The sequence below is a fragment of the Sebastes umbrosus genome, chromosome 1, assembly GCF_015220745.1.
Source record: "Sebastes umbrosus isolate fSebUmb1 chromosome 1, fSebUmb1.pri, whole genome shotgun sequence".
In the NCBI taxonomy this organism is placed as follows: domain Eukaryota; kingdom Metazoa; phylum Chordata; class Actinopteri; order Perciformes; family Sebastidae; genus Sebastes; species Sebastes umbrosus.
Genome location: NC_051269.1, coordinates 24,782,286 through 24,802,976, shown reverse-complemented (window position 1 = coordinate 24,802,976; position 20,691 = coordinate 24,782,286). Strand labels below are relative to the sequence as shown.

Genomic DNA, 20,691 nt, shown 5'->3' with positions numbered 1-20,691 from the left:
TATTATTATTATTGTTCAGTTATATCTACACTACTATTATTATTATTAGAACTATTTCTATTATTATTACTGCTACTATTATTATCACCGTTCTTTTATAGCCACGCAACTATTATCAATATCGGCCATATTTCTATTAATATTACTGCTATCATTATTACCGTTCTATAATATTCAGACTACTATTATTATTGTTATTACTCCTATTGCTTTTAATATTACTGCTACTATTACTGCTATTGTTATTATCATTCTATTATATCCACACAACTATTATATTGTTATTAGTCATATTTCTACTAATATTACTGCTATTATTATTATTATTATCATCATACTATTATATCCACACTACTATTATTTTTTGTTATTAGTCCTGTTTCTATTATTATTACTGCTACTATTACTGCTATTATTATTATCATTCTATTATATCCACTGCTACTATCATTATTATCAGCCATACTTCTATTAATATTACTACTACTATTAAAATCATTCTATTATATCCACTGCTACTATTATTATTGTTATTAGTCTTATTTGTATTATTATTATAGCTGTTGTGCTCTTATTGTTGTTGCTGTGCATCTCTCTCTCTCTCTCTCTCAACCCAATCGGTTGAGGCAGAGATACTGCCCAGGGTTTCTACCAATTAAAAGGGATAATTTGACGCGATATAAATACATTTAATTGAAATTTAATTGAATAGTAATTTCTGCTTAAACAGCAGAGCATGTTTTCACCTCCGACAAAAGTATTGCTTTTGTAAAACCTTATTTTTATTTTGTGTTAGCAACTCCATATATTCCCACCATGACTTCACATCAGTGCAGGATGATACACTTTATAGGTTTCTGAGATGGAAGTGAGTTTCCAGCCTCTGAACATTAATGTAGCTTGAACACTATCATGTAATTAAATAATATCATTCCACCCTGCATAGCAGAAGATGCCTGTGGCGAATTCAACTAATACAAAACTGTTATTGGTGCCTGACAAACCTGAAAACAACTTTTGAAGACACAATAACCAGGATTTACTATAAATAACCAGCTCAGAAATACAATGTGCTGTAACACCAGAAGCAGATGTTCATACCCATTTAACAACTGGCTCCCTTTGCTCTCAGCACTAATTGTTATCCTTAATAACAGCCACGCCATCTGCTTTAAAGAATGACTCCTACTGACCTGTGAGCGCCTTGTGCCGTGACATTGTTAGAAGCTGTTTTAGTTAAAGTGTGAGGGGAGCAGACTGTTCTCAGCTCAGCTATCAACGGGCTCCCTGCACTGACAGCACCAATAATTACTCTGGGTATCTGCTGCCATGTGGCTGCAGCTCTGAGCAGACGCTGATCGGAGTCCTCCTATCTCCTGTTAGGAGGCCTCCGGAGGCCCCGACTATACTATACTCTAACCCCTCTCTATTTCCTTGCCTGTGGCAAAGGGACCTAGAGCTTTATGTTATCTTATAAACAGGAGTCTCTCAGTCCCTCTCTTCTCTCTATGACCTGCTCATATCTCTCTCTCACTCACAAGCACACACAAACACACACTAAACAGGATGCCCGTCGGACCCCATTGGCATAATTTTATCTAGGCTCCAGCCTTCAAAGGCACCTAGAGCATAATGTTATCCTGACAGCTTGTTGCTGCCCCCAGCTACTGTTGTGTGTAAACTGTCCTCACCCACCGACTGCAGGCTATAAGACCTGTTCCACCTGTAACTTCAGGTGGATCTTCTGCCTCTGGTTCTGCTTTTGTTTCCTGTGTTTTCCCCCCACCGCTCTGAGGACGATTAGGAAGATATTCTAAATCCAAGTTCAGATTCTCTCAGGGGGAACAAATGCAACAGCTGGTTTAAAACACAGCTATTAATAACATAGGACATCAATCCAGTCGCCAGCATTTTTTTTTGGCATTGTACTGTTTCTGCAAACCATGGGATACGTTGAATGTTGACGTTTCTGAACCCCCCCCAAAAAAGGTTTTAGAAATACCTTTATGCTTGCAGAAACACGCAATGCCACGCGGTTAACGTTGCAAAATGATTAGATAGGTTTAGGCAACAAAAGTACTTGTTATGGTTAGAAAAAAAACATGTTGAAATGATAACGTAACAATGTAATGTAACTACTGTAGCATTAACCGCCCTTAGCAGACTTTCTTAAGTAATGTTACATAACAAGCGTAAAGTCATAAACAGCGGTCTCCTGGGTGAAAGTCCTGTGTTTGCTGCTGGTCTGATGGTTCAGAGCAGACTGAGAGCCAGATAGACATTGACCTTTCCTGAAGGATCAAGCTGGTCTGGAGTCAATCTCGTGTTCTCTCTTTTTGCTCCGTTCTGTGGCTGGTGATGTTCTATTACTTTTACAATACAGATGTTTAAAAGTAATCGCAAGAAAAATATGATATTAATGTATTTGCTGTTGTCTGTCTCATCAACCAGTTCTCACTCCCAACTTGTCAAATACCACCATTTGGTCAGTGCCCCTTGGCATCGGAAACCGATGCACGGAGGCACCCTTTAGCAATAGTATGTGAGGAACGGGGCTTTTCAAGTCCAATGCAAACCCACCTGAGGCGTTATTTGATGGTCAGAGCTGATGACATAGTATTAGTAATAGTAGTAGTAGTATTAATAACGTAAGAGTCCGTTCAGGGCGTAGAGAAGGGGTGGAGGATGGGTCAAACAAACACAAGACTTTCAACTAGGAGACCCGTGATCGTGTCCTGTGTGAAACTAAAAGTAACGTTGACTTATTTGGTCACGTCAGCTAACTTCCTGTGAAAACGGAAGTTTATTTTGAAAGGACACTATGCATGTAACGAGCGCATATTGACACTCCGTCCCTGGTCCGTCCAAAAGTAACGCAAGACGGGTACCCCGCGCGGTTTCAGATGCCGGATGGAAAAACAGAAGTTTATTTTGAAAGGACACTATGCATGTAACAAGTGTATATTGACACGCTGTCCCTGGTCTGTCTAAAACTAATTTAACTTAAGAGGGGTACCCTGCGCGGTTTCCGATGCCGAGGGTCAATGACCATTCAGCGGTATTTGGCAATTTGAGATTGAGAATGTGTTGGTCTCACAACTAAGCTGCTCTCCCCAACCAAATACAACGTAAAAATGACGACGTTTTTCCATCTGTAACCTTTTCGGTGGCGTAAATACAAAACCTTTTGGTCTGTAGAACACAGAGGACACACAAGGCAGAACCTAGAACCTTACTGGTTCAGGTTATGAAGCTCCAGGTTGTGGATCACTACGTTCCTGCAGTGGAAAAGAGCTACATGGCTCCAGCCCCAAGAGACTCTTCATGCAGCCTGTTTCTGTTGCTGACCTGCTCTTGAGTGATTTACCGCTGATTTTAGCCAATCATCATTTGTATTAGTGGTAAATTGGAAACCAGCTGTTTTGGACTCTTGTGCTAACGAGCAAGACACAACATGAAGTGAATGGCTACATTCAGTTTTTGAAGCCTCATATTTAGGAGAGTATATCAGCGCACAATACAGTAAGTCTTCTTAAGGAATAACTAAATTGATCAATAGCTTTCCTGGATACATTTGAGGTTTCATTCCCTGATTGATGAAAGCACGCATGCAATTTCTAAATGCATAGAAAAAACATCCTAATGAAGAAGTTAATGTCTAGAGAATTAAATTATTTTAACCAGATGCCACATTGATTTTAGTTCATATAACCCCCCCCCCCCCCTTACAGTTTTGGTAAATGGGTTAATAACGCAAATAATTGCCCCAGTTGTTGTAGTGAAATTCAGTTGGGGGCATCAGTAAAGAAAACAGGTCACCATGCTGCTGCCTGAGGGGCGGCCAACCTGCTGTGCATCATCCCCATCCATCATCCATCATTTATTCATCATCCATTTATAGCAGCATGGAAAGATTCCTTGCTTTATATATATTGCAATGACATATTAACAGTGATTGTCTTTAACTTTATAGATAGTCGTAATAAGCTGGGGAGACGTAAGCAAGATACCAGTGGTAGATAAATTCACTCTCTACTTTAGTACAATTTTGACGTACTGGTACTTTACTTGATTGTATTCATTTTCTGTTACTTTATACTTCTACTCCATTACATCTCATAGGTAATTATTATACTTGTTATTTCACTACATTAGATACTTTTAGTTACTTTTTACATAAACTATATAAGTAGGCTATGTGCTCATAATGATATGAGAACAGTCTCACGGCCGTTTGTGAAACAGTCACGGAATTTAATCTATTTGATTTGTGACGCTCAGCACGAATGTTCAGCAACACGGGATGCACGTGTCAACTTCCACTCTACTGTAGTCTTTTCAAAATAAAACTACTTAGGTTTAGGAAAAGATCGACTTGGTTAGGCTTAGGCAACAAAACTACTTAGGTTTAGTAAAAAGTCACGATTTAGGTTAAAATGACATCTGAAGTGGCGTAACTTAAGTACGGACGTTACGTGACAAATAAATCAATGTTAACTTCAGGAACACTGGTCTAATTATTTTTTTCATACTGTCTGTCTGAATATGCAACACAGTTTACCGGCAGTTTGTGAAATAGTCTCAAAATTTAAACTATTTGATTTGTATGCATAGACACAAATGTCCTTTTTTGTTGTGGCGCTCAGCATAACTTTCAACAAGATGCTTTTCATGAATTTTCTTACGAATGTCCAGCAACAGTAAATCAATGTTGACTTCTGGTTTCACACGGGACACAAGCAGCGGTCTCCTGGGCGAAAGTCCTGTGTTTTTTGACCGACACACCCATCCCGACCTCCTCCCTACCTGCCGTTCGCAGATGGGTGCGGACTATACCCCGGTGGTGTATCACATATTTTATCAGACTCCATCCTGGATTACTGGAATCATATACCGTGTATTTATCCTTAATCATCAGATGGAATAAACAAAATCGTACAGTACAAAACATCATCATATTGGCAAATACAATTACTTTCATCTTTTCATGCGGATAACAAAGCGTCAATCGAAGCAACATAAAGCCACTGAGTGTGACTAACGGTGCATTGTAAAGTTGCCACCTCCTCTAAACAAACCAGGAGCCAGCCTCCCAATGCCGCAGCATGTGGCAGCTTTATTACACCAATAAGAGCTGATGGACTGTCCTTTACTGAGATTATGGGCATGACGCTGATGTGTGGCCACCGACTCACCACGATACATAAAACAGCATTGTTGAGGCTGTCATGTTTATTTTCTACAAGGCTTGTAAAAGCATGTGGGCTGTTTTTAAAGGGGGGAAAACGTCCATCCATTCATCCTGTTCAGGGTCGCAGAGGGCTTGGGATTATCCCAGGATGCACCAGGGGAGAGGCAGGGCGTCCACCACAGGGATAACACACACTCAGATTCACACCTAGAGTTCAGCTTGCAGTCACAAATTCTCCTAAAATGCGAGTCTCTGCACTGTGGGAGGAAACCAAAGGGTGATGGAGACAAACTCCACACAGAAAGGTCTCCAGTCAGCCGACTCAAATCCCCGTCCCGGTGGCAGTGCTGATCACCGACCCAGAGTCTGTCCCTGCTGATACATGGTAACAACCCTGAAATGGTGCTTACTACTAACTTGTTTTCCCAGTTATGTTGTGGTGTGAAACTTAATCACACCGTCAATAAAACTCACGTTGCAGGTCAACGACTTATTCGAGGACAACAGAAGGGAACAGTGGTATAGACCCTTTTATAGCCGGCGTCATGATTACTTCACAATGTTAGCTGAAGGCGAAACGAAGGAAAGACTGGAGGCACACGAATCACCTCAGAGTAGTAGGCTAAACTTACACATTGAAAATGCCATCTTGCTGATTTTTTGGGTGACAGAATTGATATCAAATAGCCTACGTTTGAGATGACAAACTGTGATTCGAGGTTCTACTGAGCTACAATATCGGTGAAGTGTTTCAGAGATGGAGAGAAAATGTTGCTATTAGTTTAGCTAAGCCTTCTGCTATCCGTAATAAGCAGTCAAGGCTGATGCACCACAGCGCAGAAGGCTAAACTATTACAGAGATGGAGAGACCGGGACTGTCCCGGTTTCAAGCTGGATGTTCCGAGTCCCAACAAATATCTGTAAAACACTCAAATGTCCCGGTTTTTAACTGTCAATAACATTAATTTGTCCCAGTTTTCACTACAATTATGATAATAACAATATTATACTTCCATAAACGTTTATCGTGTTCCACTCATTAATTAATTTGTGCGCATGAGATAAGTATACATGAAGCCAGCACAGCGCACCCCACTGCAGTCTCTAACTAGAGTGATGTTGCACGCTGTCAAGCCACAATTACGCACGGACACAGCAGATCTTCTGGTTACATTTTGTGCAATTTTGAATCACAGAACCCCCCGTGCTTATGTGCACATCAAACGTGTCATTTTGATTAATTATTCTACACAGTTCCTTCTGCGTATCAACAGGCATTTCGCTCCGCTCCTCAGGACCGTCCGTTCCTGTCAGTCTTTCACCCGGTGTCTCCATCCCGGCCAAAAAGTTGTCTGAGCTCCACAATTGTTTATTATAATAGCCTGAGGTTGTGGCAAGCAACATTATGTGATAGAGATTGTTTGGATTCAAAACCAAAGTTGAATAATAATATCCTTAGTCCCAGACAACAATAAGTTTCCTCTGAGGAAAACTCTCTACAGGACTCCCAAACTGTCAGTGCGTCATGAGGGGGATAGCCCTGTGATTAAAGAGGGAGAAAGTAGTGAATGTGATAAATCATGACTGTCACAGACTCCAATGAACCCCCTATAATAAAGCCTTCTTTCTGATCCCACTCCATGCTCAAATGCGCCAAGTTAGCCATCCTGATGAAAACGCCTATGGTGCGTGCATATTAGCGCGTGCATTAATGCGGGACACTTAAGGGTCCCGGTTTGGGGGTTTGAAAATATGGTCACCCTAAACCAACTAGCTTTTGGCAATTTTGTCCTGATGCAATTCATTTTTGCACCATTTTGATCCCTATTACAGAGATTACTATACATCCCACCATCCATGCATCTATATATCCATCTGTATATGACCTGTTACCTTTGCTCAAACAGGTCTGTTGGGTTTCTCTCTCATCTTTAAAAACTCAGAGGGAACCCACACAGACACAGATAGAACATGTAAACTTCACACAGATATATGAATCACTATGAGACAGAACTCCAATTAAATGATTCCAGCGTGCTGTTTGTAACTGTAGGCAGTAAACTGTCCGGATGTTTATCTCTTTGTGAGAACTCGACACTCATACTGAAGCTGAGCGTGTTGATTCATTATCATTTCCACACAGATATGATGAGGGCACAGATTTGAACCTTCTTGCTGTGGGGCGACAGTGCTCACTGCTGAGACACAGTGCTGCCACACAGCTGCATGTTTTATTCATGCGTTTCAGTGAACACTGAGAAATGCCAAAATACTGATTGGTCTCTGTCCATAACGAGCTACCAGAGTTACTTTTAGGCTTCCAGCTAAGAAGTTACAACTAAGTCAGATAATTAGAGCAAACATCTAACTTTAAGTGAAGAGGCAATGTTATAATGTTCAACAATACTGATTTGTCATTTTCCTGTTTGACTTACCAAAATAACTTAATTTATGACACTTGATGCCACCTCTTTGACATCTTCAATGTTTCAAATGGTAAAGCTGAGAAACACTGCAAGCTATAAAATCCTGAACGGGCCTACAGGGCACATGCCCGAGGGGTCACGGGGCCCCTGGGCCGGAGCCTCTGTTTGAAGTGGCTGCTCAGATTTTTTCAAAAAGGCATAGAACTCAATTAAAAGTAGGTCTCTTCATCTCCAGTATGGAAAATTAAGTTTAGCCGCCGTTTTTTGAACTAACAACAGCAGTAGCTGAGAGTTCTGATTCACCTGCAGAATACCACTGAAAGAGACACAAAACAAATACAAAGAGACGCAAAATGACCACAACAAGTTGCAAAACAACTACAAAGAGACATGAAATGACCACAAAGGGATGCAAAACGACCACAAAAAGACACAAAGTGACCAGAAAGAGACAAAACGCCCAGAAAGAGATGCAAAACAACAACAAAGAATGACCACAAATATACGCAAAATGACAAAAAAGATGTGCACAACCACAAAAAACACAAAACAACCACAAACAATTGCAAAAATGACTAAAGAGAGACTCAAAACAACTTCTGAAACGCAAAATGTCTACAAAGAGATGAAAAATGACCACAAAGATTCGCAAAACAACTCCAGGGATGCAAAACTACCTCAAAGACACACAAACTTACTCCAGGGAAGCAAAACTGCCGCAAAGAAATGCAAAATGACGCCAAGTAAACACAAAACAACCACAAAAAACACAAAACAACCACAAATAATTGCAAAAATGACTAAAGAGAGACTCAAAACAACTTCTGAAACGCAAAATGTCTACAAAGAGATGAAAAATGACCACAAAGATTCGCAAAACAACTCCAGGGATGCAAAACTACCTCAAAGACACACAAACTTACTCCAGGGAAGCAAAACTGCCGCAAAGAAATGCAAAATGACGCCAAGTAAACACAAAACAACCACAAAGAAATGCAAATGACCACAAAGATATGCAAACGACTACAGGGATGCAAAAAACTACCACACAGAGACATAAAACAACCACAAGGAGACATAAAAAGTACACAGAGAGAGACGCAAAATGACAACAGAGATGCAAAACTACCACAAAGAAATGCAAAATGACTCAAGTAGACACAAAATGATCACAAAAGAGATGCAAAATGATCACAAAGATAAGCAATACTACAACAAAGAGACAAAACGACCACAAAGAGACATAAAACAACCACAAAGAGACGTAAATTGACCACAGAGAGACACCCAACGACCACAAAAAGATACAAAACAACCACAAAGAGATGCAAAACAACTATAGAGATGCAATATAACCAGATGCATACACAAAATGTCCACAAAGAGATGCAAAACAACCACAATGAGAAGCAAAATGACCACAAAGATACGCACAACCACAAAAAGACACAAAACGACCACAAGGAATTGCAAAAAACAACCACAGATAGATGCAAAACGTCTAAAAAGAGATGCAAAAGGACCACAAAGATATGCAAAACAACTCCAGGGATGCAAAACTATGTCAAAGAGACACAAAACAACCACAAAAAGATGCAAGACTACCACAAAGAAACTCAAAACAACTACAAAGAGACAAAGGCATGAACAAAGTTTTGAGTCTTTAACAGTCTGGGACTGTTACTTGGAACAAGCAGAGCACTTCACTCTGCAGGAGTGGGTTACCACTGGGTCCAACTATGCCTTTAAAGGTCTTGGTACTAAAAAGCTTTAAAGAACAGCATGATGTCAAGGTATAAGTATTATCCTATCCTATTTCTCTGCAAATATAGGGAAATAATGATCATTCCTTTGTGTTCCTTTGATTGTACAAAGAAACCCTGACCTCCTCAGCATGCCGTACCTTTACTACTTAGCGAGTTTGGCTGAATTTCTCCCTGTCTGAGCCATTAGGGTAGTTTCAGAGAATAAAGCTGTCTGCTGGTGTGTCTTGTCTCCACGCCTGCTGCTTTGAGGGTACAGAGGGAGTCAGTCATTGTGAAATGGCACAGAAGGCGTGTTCATTATGTAATTGAAGGTTTAGTTCTAGGGGGCAAAAATGATCCCAGCCGTCTCTGTGGTTGAAATCATAATGTGTGGGGGGAGGAAGTCAAGGCAGAGAAAGGAGAACAAAGAGTTACAATGTGACGATAAATTAGGGACTGGAAATGTATTTGGATAGTTGGTGAAATTCATATCTTTAACCCCTTAACACTCCAACAGCCCTGTTCTGTCTTTCAGAGGTTGTAGCGGGCTCGGGTTTTAGAGCTAGAGTGAAGATACTGGTATCATATGAAAGTGGAAAACCTAATGAATCCATTGGTACCAACCATGTCATACTACGTGGTTGGAAAGATAAAGATAAATAACGTAACAACGATACGTTAAATTTTGGCGAGGAAAAACTGGCATTGTGATATTCAAAGTGGTCCCTTGAACTCTGACCTCAAGATATGTGGATGAAAATGGGTTTCATGGGTACCCACGAGTCTCCCTTTTACAGAAATGCCCACTTTATGATAATCACATGCAGTTTGGGGCAAAATCCAGGCAATTTTTTAACCCATTAACGCAATTGATCTTTCAGAGGTTGCAGTGGGCTCAGTTTTAAAGCTAGAGTGAAGATACTGGTATCATATGACACTAGAAAACATAAGGGATCTATGGTACCAACCATGACATACTAGGTTGTCAGGAAGGAGGCTAAATAACGCTCCAAACATACACAAAACTTTGGCGTGGAAAAACTCTCATGGCCATTTTCAAAGGGGTCCCTTGACCTCTGACCTCAAGATATGTGGATGAAAATGGGTTCTATGGGTACCCACGAGTCTCCCCTTTACAGAAATGCCCACTTTATGATAATCACATGCAGTTCTGGGCAAAATCCAGGCAATTTATTTTTGCATGCAGTATAAATGTGTAATGTTTTGCCTATTTACATAAAATGGGTATGACTGTAAAGCTCAGACTCTTGTGGATCCAATGAGCCCAATTATATTCATGTTTGATAATGTTAGTCCCCATAGTAGCCATTTCATTGTAGTTTAAACTTGACGTCACTGTATAAAATCACCTGTGTTGTCCTCTCGGATAATCACAGCCTCATGAAACTTTACAAACACAAACTAGAGACCTGTTTCCAGAACAGAAGTGCTCACCATCCAATTACCAAAAAAATTTAAATCTCCAAATGTCAAAAGTTTTTGATACCAAATCACAGCATGGCATTTTCTATGGTGTTCGTCAAGGTCTTGGTGTCTTAATGTGGTATTTTGGAGGGTTTATTGATGATTTTTTATCAATTGTCGAATGGTAAAAAAAAGGTTAAATTCAGCACCAAATCTGGGTAAAAAGTGATATCAAGCTAAACATTGCTGCAACAACTTATGAGACACATACTTATATCATCATTTTCTAAGCCCTTATACACTGTTAAAATGTATTTTAATTTCTTATCAATGACTAGAACAACTTGAAACACCACTTCTATGTGACATATACTGCTGTGTTTTTATTTACCCCTGAACATCCTCTGTGTCCCACCCATACCCCTCTAAAAAAGAGGGCGGAATGGTAAGGGGTTAAATATCAATCATAATAGTATCATTAATCAGAGGAATAAGAGAGGAGAGTGAAAGGTTGGAGACATGAAATGAGACAAATCTAACAAATAACAAGTGAGACAAGATAATATCTTCTTTTGTGGCTTCAATCGATACTGTTAATAGAACAGGTTCATTAGTGTTCAAGGTCTGGTCCACACTATCATATTGGGTCACTAATTGCTATGCATTATTGATTGTAGACCAGGGAGACATATGAGTTTCTGTTTACCATTGCAAGTACAGCCATACGTTCCCAACAGCCTCTACAAGGAAAAGACCAAGTGTATGCAAAAAGTCAATATGTGATAAATAGTGTTCATTAGAGCTGTGATATTGGCCCTGTCTCTGGCTGAAGTCAGTCTTTCTCTAAGTCTTTCTCCTGTCCAGCTCAGGATGTAGTGGATCATTTCCACCACACTGGCCTCCCTCTCACTTTCTGTTGGAAATTCAAAAAGCACTCATTTTGTTCTCTGCTGGAAGACTGTATCCGCCAACCTGGTCTGACAGGAAGGTGTATAAATACCACGACATTACATGGACATTCTGCGTGTCACGAGTACACATTTTATCCTTTTTGCGTGTCATTTGTACGCCACGCAAATGTCTACAGTTAGGTTCAAGCAAGAAAACCACATAGTTAGGGTAAGGGAAAACGTTGTGGTTGTATCATACTGTGATTTTGGCATTGTATATATTTTGGATTTTAACCTTATTATCTCCTACAAGGAGGTTATGTTTTCGGTTTGGTTTGTTTGTTTGTTTGTTTGTCAGCAGGATTAGGGAAAAACTACTGGCCCAATTGTCATGAAACTCGAGTGTAGCATGGGTCAAGGAAGAACCAATTACATTTTGGAGCGGATCCAGCTCACGGGGCGGATACACGCACTATTTTTCACTACTGTTAACATTGTGAGATAGGACATTTGGGCTTGGCAGAAGTCTGCGCTCTCCGAGTGCCCCTCTAGTTGTTAATGCACTGCTCCTACTTTGTATTGCAAATGCAGCATAGCTGTTTCCCTCCGCATAAATAGAGTTGTATCTTATATTAAAATATATTAAAAGTAGGGAGGTCCTGATGGTGTTTTTTTTTTTTTTTAACTCCTCCAGATCAGTCCATTAACATTGAGTATTTGCCAATTAATTCCAATCCAATATTTGTTTCTGTTGATTTTTTTCTCTTCATATTGAAACCTCTCATCATCTCCGGTATAATTATTGAAGTTCAGCAGTTTTTCAGCAGCAACTGAGAGTACTGCAAATAGATGTAATAATATATATATGTTATTTCCTGCATTTGCATTTAAATCAATCTAGTGAATAGCAGATTAAGATAAAATTGCTTATTGTGCCTTCTATAATAACAACAAAACAATATAAAGCTTTGTGCTTTCCTGTCTTATCTGTTACTGGTGGTCAGTTCTGGAGTCTTTTACGGAGAATATTAACTGTGAATGAAAAGCCATCAAAGCACACCCCACACACACACACACACACACAGATGACTGACAGTTGCTCACCGCCACTGTCGCCACCACCACTCAGAGTGTTGTCTTTGCAGTCAAATCTTCGTGGGGTTGATGAAGTTTAGCTAACAATGCCAGGTTCTAAGTTAAATAGGTAAAATATGGCAAAAAGTACAACAAAGACTGGGAAAAGGAGATACCTAAAGATTGGATTTGCCCTCAAGCGGGGGACGATTTGAAGGCAGTTTTTGTGTTCAACAATTCATTTTTAACTTCTTTAAGTTTAGTTAACAAGAAAAATGCAAAGTTACAAGCTAAAAATAAATGAAAAATAAAATGCAAAGCAATGCAAAAATGAAATGCATGCATACCAAAATAAATTCATACATGAAGTGATAAAGTGGCCGCCTCTCTCTCTCATATTGTGGTGGGTAGGTAAGGTCGCTTGTTTTAGGCTTTTTCCAAAGACCTGGCTGAAACGTTCAACTTCTTTAAGTTCATAACAAGAAAAATGTAAAGTTACAAGCTAAAAATGGATATAAAAATTCAATGCAAAAATGAAATGAAATGCATACAATCCAAAATAAATTCATACATATATATATAAGTGGCAGCCTCTCTCTCTCATATTGTGGTAGGTAGGTAAGGTCGCTTCTTTTGGGCTTGTTTCTATAGACCTGGTTGCTTGTTTCTCTCGCGAGATCTGGCAACACTGGCTTATTGCTGTGGACGTAGGCAGTAACTGATCGGGACTCTGGTGAATGTTATCAACTCAGTTCTTTTCTCATGTGGACCATGAGGGCTGGACATCGTTCAGAGAGACTTTAGTAAGAAAATCAACCAGAAACAATTTAAGCAAGGAGGACAGAACAGGGCTTTCTTTTGCAGACGTACAAAAAAGTATTAGAATATTGTCATGCACACACACTCACACCTTACCTGTACACTTTCTGCTGCTCTCGTCTTTCTTGGAGGAGCTCATCAGTTTGCAGTTGAAGTTCTCCTCCCAGTACTCAGCAAACCACACGTTCCTCCTGTTGTTCTCCAGAGTCCGTGACGTGAAGTACGCATCGAACCCTGAAGGGCGAACAAACAAACAAACAGGTCAACAAAACTAAAAGAGCTTCATTCATTAGGATTTAACAATCCCAATCGTGCCAGCGCTGGATGTGACGGCAGCACTCGAGCGTAAACGGCAACAACAAACAAGATGTGTTCCTTAATGTAGACGTGTTAGTCTGCTCATCTCTTCTGCTTTTATGTAATACATCTAAAGTGCTCTCAGAGACAGGTTCACCTCGCCAAGAGAGACAAATAACATGAGTAAACATTATCAGAGTGGAGGGTCGGCCTCCCCAGCAACAACAAGCGTACAAGTTCAAAAATGTCTTCTGCACCTTCTGTAGATGTAAAAACAATCCATGTTAAGACAGCACCTTAAGCTCTCTTACTGGTTAACGTTGCCTTGTTTAGCGCTGGCCAAACACATGCCAAGACAACAGTAAAGCTTCACATATGGTCACAAAATGTTTGGCAGGACATGAAGATTTATGGGGGAATGAATAGAAACGGAGCTCTGGATCACCAGAAATAGCTGCAAACATATAACCTATGCATAAATCCCAATGGGCCTGGGAATGTAGAAGGTGGTGTGTAGGTTTCTAATCACATAAGTCTATTAAGAGATTATGGGTAACTATGACGATAAACAGACTTCAAAACAGGTCACATGCAATAAAATAAATGTATTCAACCTCAAACAAATAACACAAATTATAAAATCATGTGCAATACCAAAACAACACTATATCAGTATTAAGCTATTATATAATACATTATGAACTTGGTTAAGGTTAGGCATTGACCTCTAATGGTTAAGGTTAGGCATTGACCTCTAATGGTTAAGATTAGGCATTGACCTCTAATGCTTCAGGTTAGGCATTGACCTCTAATGGTTAAGGTTAGGCATTGACCTCTAATGTTTCAGGTTAGGCATTGACCTCTAATGGTTAACGTTAGGCATTGACCTCTAATGCTTCAGGTTAGGCATTGACCTCTAATGGTTAAAGTTAGACATTGACCTTGAATGGTTAAAGTTAGACATTGACCTTGAATGGTTAAAGTTAGGTTGTCGGGCAGCGAGTCTTGCAAGATTTTTTGCAAGCTTTGTAATTTGCAGGTTACCTTCCAGACACGACCATACACCAAATAAGGAAATATTTCATGTTTTAGCATGTGGAATGTTTATATGACAGGGTTGGTAGAGAAGATGTTTTTTATGATGTATGGGTTATGACTATGTTTTAGAAGAGCTTGACCGATAATGACAGACTCCCAACCTGCTCTCTGTGATCATTTTAAAACCAAGTCCTTCCAATCAAATCACTTCAGCCTGGAGAATGGATAATATTTCAAAAAAGCATTAGCAATCGAGTCAGAATTTCTTTCTTTCTCTGTTGACAGCTCGTCTCCTGCACTCTATCATTCAGATCCTCACAATATTCAGAACAGGAAATTGAGTTATAAGGAGAAGAGTCCTTTATCTTAAGAACTGCACTTAATCATGTCTCTATTCTCCCTCTAAGTATTGCGTTTAAAATGATAGGCAGTCTCTCGCTATCACTAACGCTGCTGAGATGTCCTTGACACCCTGTCACTGATGCATGCATTTTAATAATTTCTGACAGTCTAAAATTAGGATCTTGACCTCTATAAGTTTCTCCGCGTGGAGCTCCAAGTCAGCAGAGTGGAGGACGTCAGGGGAGGTTTGTAAAGGGAAGCGGCGCTGACGATAATGGGGGTTAAAGGCACACGTAAAAGAGAAACACAGAAAAGACGACAAGAGAATAAAACTTGAAAGGACTCCATTACAGTGAGAGATGTAATTCATAATTCAGTCAGTGAAGTGATGTGGCTGTAAGACGGGCTGACAGTGACTCTGGGAGGGAAGTTGGTGAGCTGCCTCCTCCTCCTCCTGCCAGGGGCGCACATTTCATCTGAGGGACTCTGAGGCCGGACAGCTCTCACAGCCTGCGCCCATGTTTCCTTTGCATAACACACCCAGTGTGTTACAAAGAGTGGTATCTCATATACTGCAGACAGACGGACCCCCACAGCCCTGTCAGATGAATTCAAGTAGACCGACATTTTACAAATGTGTTTACTTGAATGGATTTAAAGGCTCTCTATATGATATCCGGAGCATTAATATTGCATCAAACAACTCTTTGCTATACATCAGACCGGCATTTACGGGTACTTTTCAAAAAGTCAAGGCCGCGCCCCCTTTCAGAGGATAAAAAACTGAAGAACCCATAGACTTCAATGCAGTTTGACGTATGTTTGGATTGTAATTTTGACAAGTTTGTATGCATTCATCTATTGTTATACGAACGACTGTTTTATACATATTTTTCAGAATCATTTTGCGACCTTACCTGAACCTGAGCGTTCGCGATAACTTAATAAATTAAGGTTGATCACCGTCATGTCCCTTCAGTCTTCCCCCGTCCAACACAGTGGCCGGATATTGCTTATCCAGACATATATACATATCTGATTGAATCACAATTTGAATCACAAGCCTCACAAAGTTAGGCTAAGTGTTGTCTGTAAATAACCAACATGCTAATAGCCAACTGTTTGTCGTGTTCAACTAAATCTCAGCCTATAGATCAGTCTGATGCTGCTATAACGTTAATGTATGACTGTATAACTACAGCAGCCTCCCACTCAAGCTAGCCATGCATTATATCTTTCTTTAAGACATGGCAGGGGAACAAATCGGAGATCAGCGTTTTTGGATTTATTGCAACCAACTACACAGCAACTCTTGGGCATAGCGTTATTACAATAAGCGCTTTGTTTAAAGTAGAAATTTGGAGACATGTTTTGATTTCTTACGGTTATGCTCTTACTGTCTACGAGGGATACGGGATTGGTTTCCCCCAAAAGGGGGCGTGGTCATGCAAGCCCACTATGGATGATGTATTGCCGGTCTGATGTATGTAAAGATATAGAGGCGTAATGTCTACCTGAGCAGAGAATGAAGTCGCTCTCCCTCTGTGTGTGTTGTAATCTGAGCTCGGCCACGCGTGCCTTTTAGTACATGTTCGCGCACGGTGGTAACAGCTGATGACGCCATCCTGACTGACGGTGGCGTTGCGGAAGCATAGCGCCCACCCTCTGGTTCCACCTCAGGTAAACACTGCGGCAAGTGAGACATCACCTCGACCCGCTTGAAGGCGGGTCAAGCGCACTTTACTTATACTTCTACCTACACTGCTTATTGTAACTGCTGTTCATACTGCTCATACTGTATATATAGCGTTTTTATACCCCTTACTGTTTATTCTATATTTCATTCTGTACTCTGTTACTCAGTACCTGTACTCTAGTAGAGTCTAATTATTACTTTTCTTTTTTAAAGTGCAATCTTACCATGTTCCCCTGGCAACTGCAGAAGCTCCTAACGTGTACCTGTTTAGGAATCACTGCCGTAACGTTAGACGCACACCAGCTCTGCATCTGTCACACATCAATCATCAAAATGGTACCCTTTCTCCAGGAGAAACAAATCATCCATCTCATGCTTCTGCGGGCTTTTCTTCATATCCCTCTTGTGAGTGGAGCTTCAATGCAACAGACAGGCGGCGTGGATGCAGAAACTAGGGCAGAAATGATGACTATCTCTCAAGATACTTTGACTGACACGGTTTTCAGTCCCAGTCTCGACGAGCTGGAGAGGGACAGCTGTGCTGCTAACATCTATTTAAAGGTTTCTCTTTTTTGAGTTGATGAATAATGAATGTTAACAGAAAAACTCAGCTGTTATTCCACACACTGATGTATTCTGATACATGCCATGGTAGCTTATGCTTCAGCTAACCTTAAACAGCAGGAGGACAATGATGTAATGTCATGATTTCCACTCCTAAATTCACCGTACTTTCTGTTATAGTAGTCTATATGCATTTACTCTCCATGAGCTCTTCAGCCGGCTTATTCTCTCCTCGAAGCTACAAAGAACAAATGAATCGACATTAAATTGTCTGACTGAAGGGCAGATTATTCCTGCGGCATCTCCTCGCAGCTTGAAAGAAAACTAAATTAGAAATGTCCTTGTAATTACTCTTTGGAAAGGAGCATTAGTGCAACAGAACGCAGAGCATGCATTTGAAAAAGTGGGGATTCAACAATAATTGCATCTGGATGTACCCTGAAGGGCGAACGCGGTGTTTGATCTTAATTTATATGAATCCCTGATGGGGCTTAGCCTACTTTATGGAGCATATAATGTCAGATCGGAGTTTGTCTTTGGGTCCCGAGGAGAAGCTGCCGTAGCGCTGACTACAATAACAACCACTCCGACTATAGTTCGATAAACACTAAGAGCTGTTTTATTAACAGGCTGCACAGTGAAACAGGTTTTTCTGCTCTTGTTTAGTTATTCAGATTTCCCCATCGCCTGTATGAGAGAGGCTTCATATCTGCAGCAGCATCCTTAAAATTGACTCGTACTTGTCTGTTTGCAAGGTGCACATCCCTTATAATGATCAGTATTATTCCTTCTTCTTCTTATTATTATTCTTATTATTATATGTGCATCAACCACCTAGACTCTTACCCAACCCCCTCCCTGCTTCCTGTAAGGCCTCTCACGAGACTGTCCTTCCAAGAAAAATGAGAACATAAGAGTTCAAGGGGAGCCAAAGATACTGCAGGAGGTGAATTTGAGTCAAAAATTGCACTGTTTCTCCGAGTTATAACTCAGTGAAATGTGAACACACAGACATGAAACACATATTGATATCATTCTGTGCGACTTACACTTCCCGAGGATATCATTATCTCCAACACAGTCTCACAGCCAGGGCTGGACTGGGACAAATAATCGGCCCTGGCATTTTGGCCCAGACCGGCCCCATCACCGCCCATTTGTGCTGTGTGTACCACGTTTTGTGGTTTGCGTTTGGGAAAATTTGAGTTTCAGAGACTTTGTTTCCTGAATTCTGGTGACTTTAAAACAATGAAAATAACAAAATAATAAGTACACTGCAACAGCATTTTTATGGTAAACTTCTAATTTTACCTTTAAATCTCAGGAAAGAAGACTGAATAAATTGCCCCTCTGGCTTAAATGATGCCATGCTGCCAATGATGTGAACAGCCAGGCTTCAGCTTGTGCTGAGATTAATAGCGCGGCGCTTCCGTTCACTATGGGAACGCACGTGGCGCAAATCCGCTGGCTCTGCGCCGTTATGTATCACCATTATGAATCTCTCAGAGAACCTGATATGGGGAGGGTAGACGAGAATACCGGCAGCTTGTGAGAAGCTCTGGTACGCATGAAAAAGTCATGCCACGCCAAGGAGTAAAATGAGTAAAGTACTGCGTACTGCTACGTACCGGCCCACTTTGAGCACTCCTCTCTTCCTCACTGTGGCCGCCCGGCACAGAGCGATTGGGCCAGCCCAGTGTCAATTAAGGAAAATAAATGGGCCGATTTACCTGTTTTATGGCCCAAAAAAAAAAGAAAAAGACATACGTCGGCCCAAAAGGACGTCGGCCCGGCGGGGAAAACGCCCAGTATGCCAGATGGCCAGTCCGGCCCTGCTCACAGCAGTTCGGTAAATGTTCATGAAATGTATTCTATTGGATTCTTGTACATAGACGCGTATTTCCCTTTTTTTTTTTTTGACGCTCAGCGCGACTTTCAACAACATATATTTTGAGCAATTTCCTTAGAATTTCCAGCAACATGTGATGCGCGTGTCAATTTCCGCTCCAGTGTTTTCAAAATAAAACTACTTAGTTAGTCTTAGGAATAGATCGACTTGGTTAGGCTTAGGCAACAAAACTACTTAGTTAGATTTAGGAAAAGATCATAGTTTGGGTAAAAATAACTGCAGAAGTGCTGTAGCTTAAGTACGGAAGTTACGTGACAAATAAATCAACTTTGACTTGTGGTTTCACACGGGACACGAACACCAGTCTCCTGGGCAAAGTCCTGTGTTTTCCTTACATGGTGTTTGCTATATACTTGCTGGTTCGCAATTACGTGGATTACTTACAAATTGATTTCGTGCTGACCATCACGAAATGTTTTTTAAATTTGTGTCTATGTACTCAAATCAATACATTCAATTGACATTTCGTGACTATTTCATGAACTGCTGTGCAACTGGGCTGTTATCTCTAATGTCCATCCAGAATAAATGTCCATAAATCCACAGAAGACGCTGCTGAACTTGCCTGAGAATCATCATGTTTTTAAGTTTTCTTCAGTATCAAAGTCATCCAGTGATAGCTGTCAGTACATCCATGGCTACACTGCAAACAAGAGCTGCTAAGAGATATTTCGGCTTACTTTTAATGGAGCCTAATTTGACTAAATGTAAACAAATATAGGCTGTAAAGAATACGGGCCCCACGCAGGTGAAGTGCACGGCTAAATCACTGTAAATGATACTTCCTGTTTACATCCCCCCAAAGCGTTGGGTCGAATGTTCTACATGAACAAAAATGTTTTATTATTTAAAAAGGTGTAATGTTGTTATGTACAATAATAGCTGGTCTAAAGAGAAACAGAGTAGATGTTGTTTTGACAGGAATCAGGAGTGAAGCCAGATATCCATGTTGGACAACGGAGGTTAGTGATTCCACCTGTCTGCAGTTTGTTTTTTTACACTTCTTGTTTGCTGAGAAATGTCTAACATTTTCTGGGTCAGGGATTTCAGTGACAGTGTGAAGGAGTGTCAGACTATTGTGGCATGTTATCCCAGTGAGTTACCACCACCACAGTGTCACCCACTGCGGAGAACAAAGTCTGACATTTTCAGGGTCAGATACGGAGTCTGCTGCGGTTGGCGAAGCAGTCTCTGTTCCTGACAACAATGTCACCTTCTATTGATTTGTTTCTCGGTTTTACTCTGAAAGAAATATCCACTTTTGAGCAAATTGTA

General features: G+C 40.5%; 1 protein-coding gene and 1 long non-coding RNA gene across 4 annotated transcripts in view; both read right to left on the bottom strand.

Moving 5' to 3' along the window:
• Positions 1-20,691, bottom strand: part of LOC119485726 (metabotropic glutamate receptor 7) — a 334,706-nt gene that overhangs the window by 116,101 nt on the left and 197,914 nt on the right. For all 3 annotated transcript variants that reach the window (XM_037765486.1, XM_037765478.1, XM_037765494.1), the window contains exon 5: positions 13,667-13,804. In XM_037765486.1, coding sequence (XP_037621414.1) covers positions 13,667-13,804 — 138 coding nt within the window. The remainder of the gene's footprint in view (positions 1-13,666; positions 13,805-20,691) is intronic.
• Positions 1,547-11,988, bottom strand: LOC119485752. Its single transcript, XR_005206359.1, has 3 exons — positions 11,799-11,988; positions 3,415-3,417; positions 1,547-1,557 (listed from the first exon to the last, which is right to left on the bottom strand). It is a non-coding gene; the product is annotated as an uncharacterized LOC119485752 (long non-coding RNA).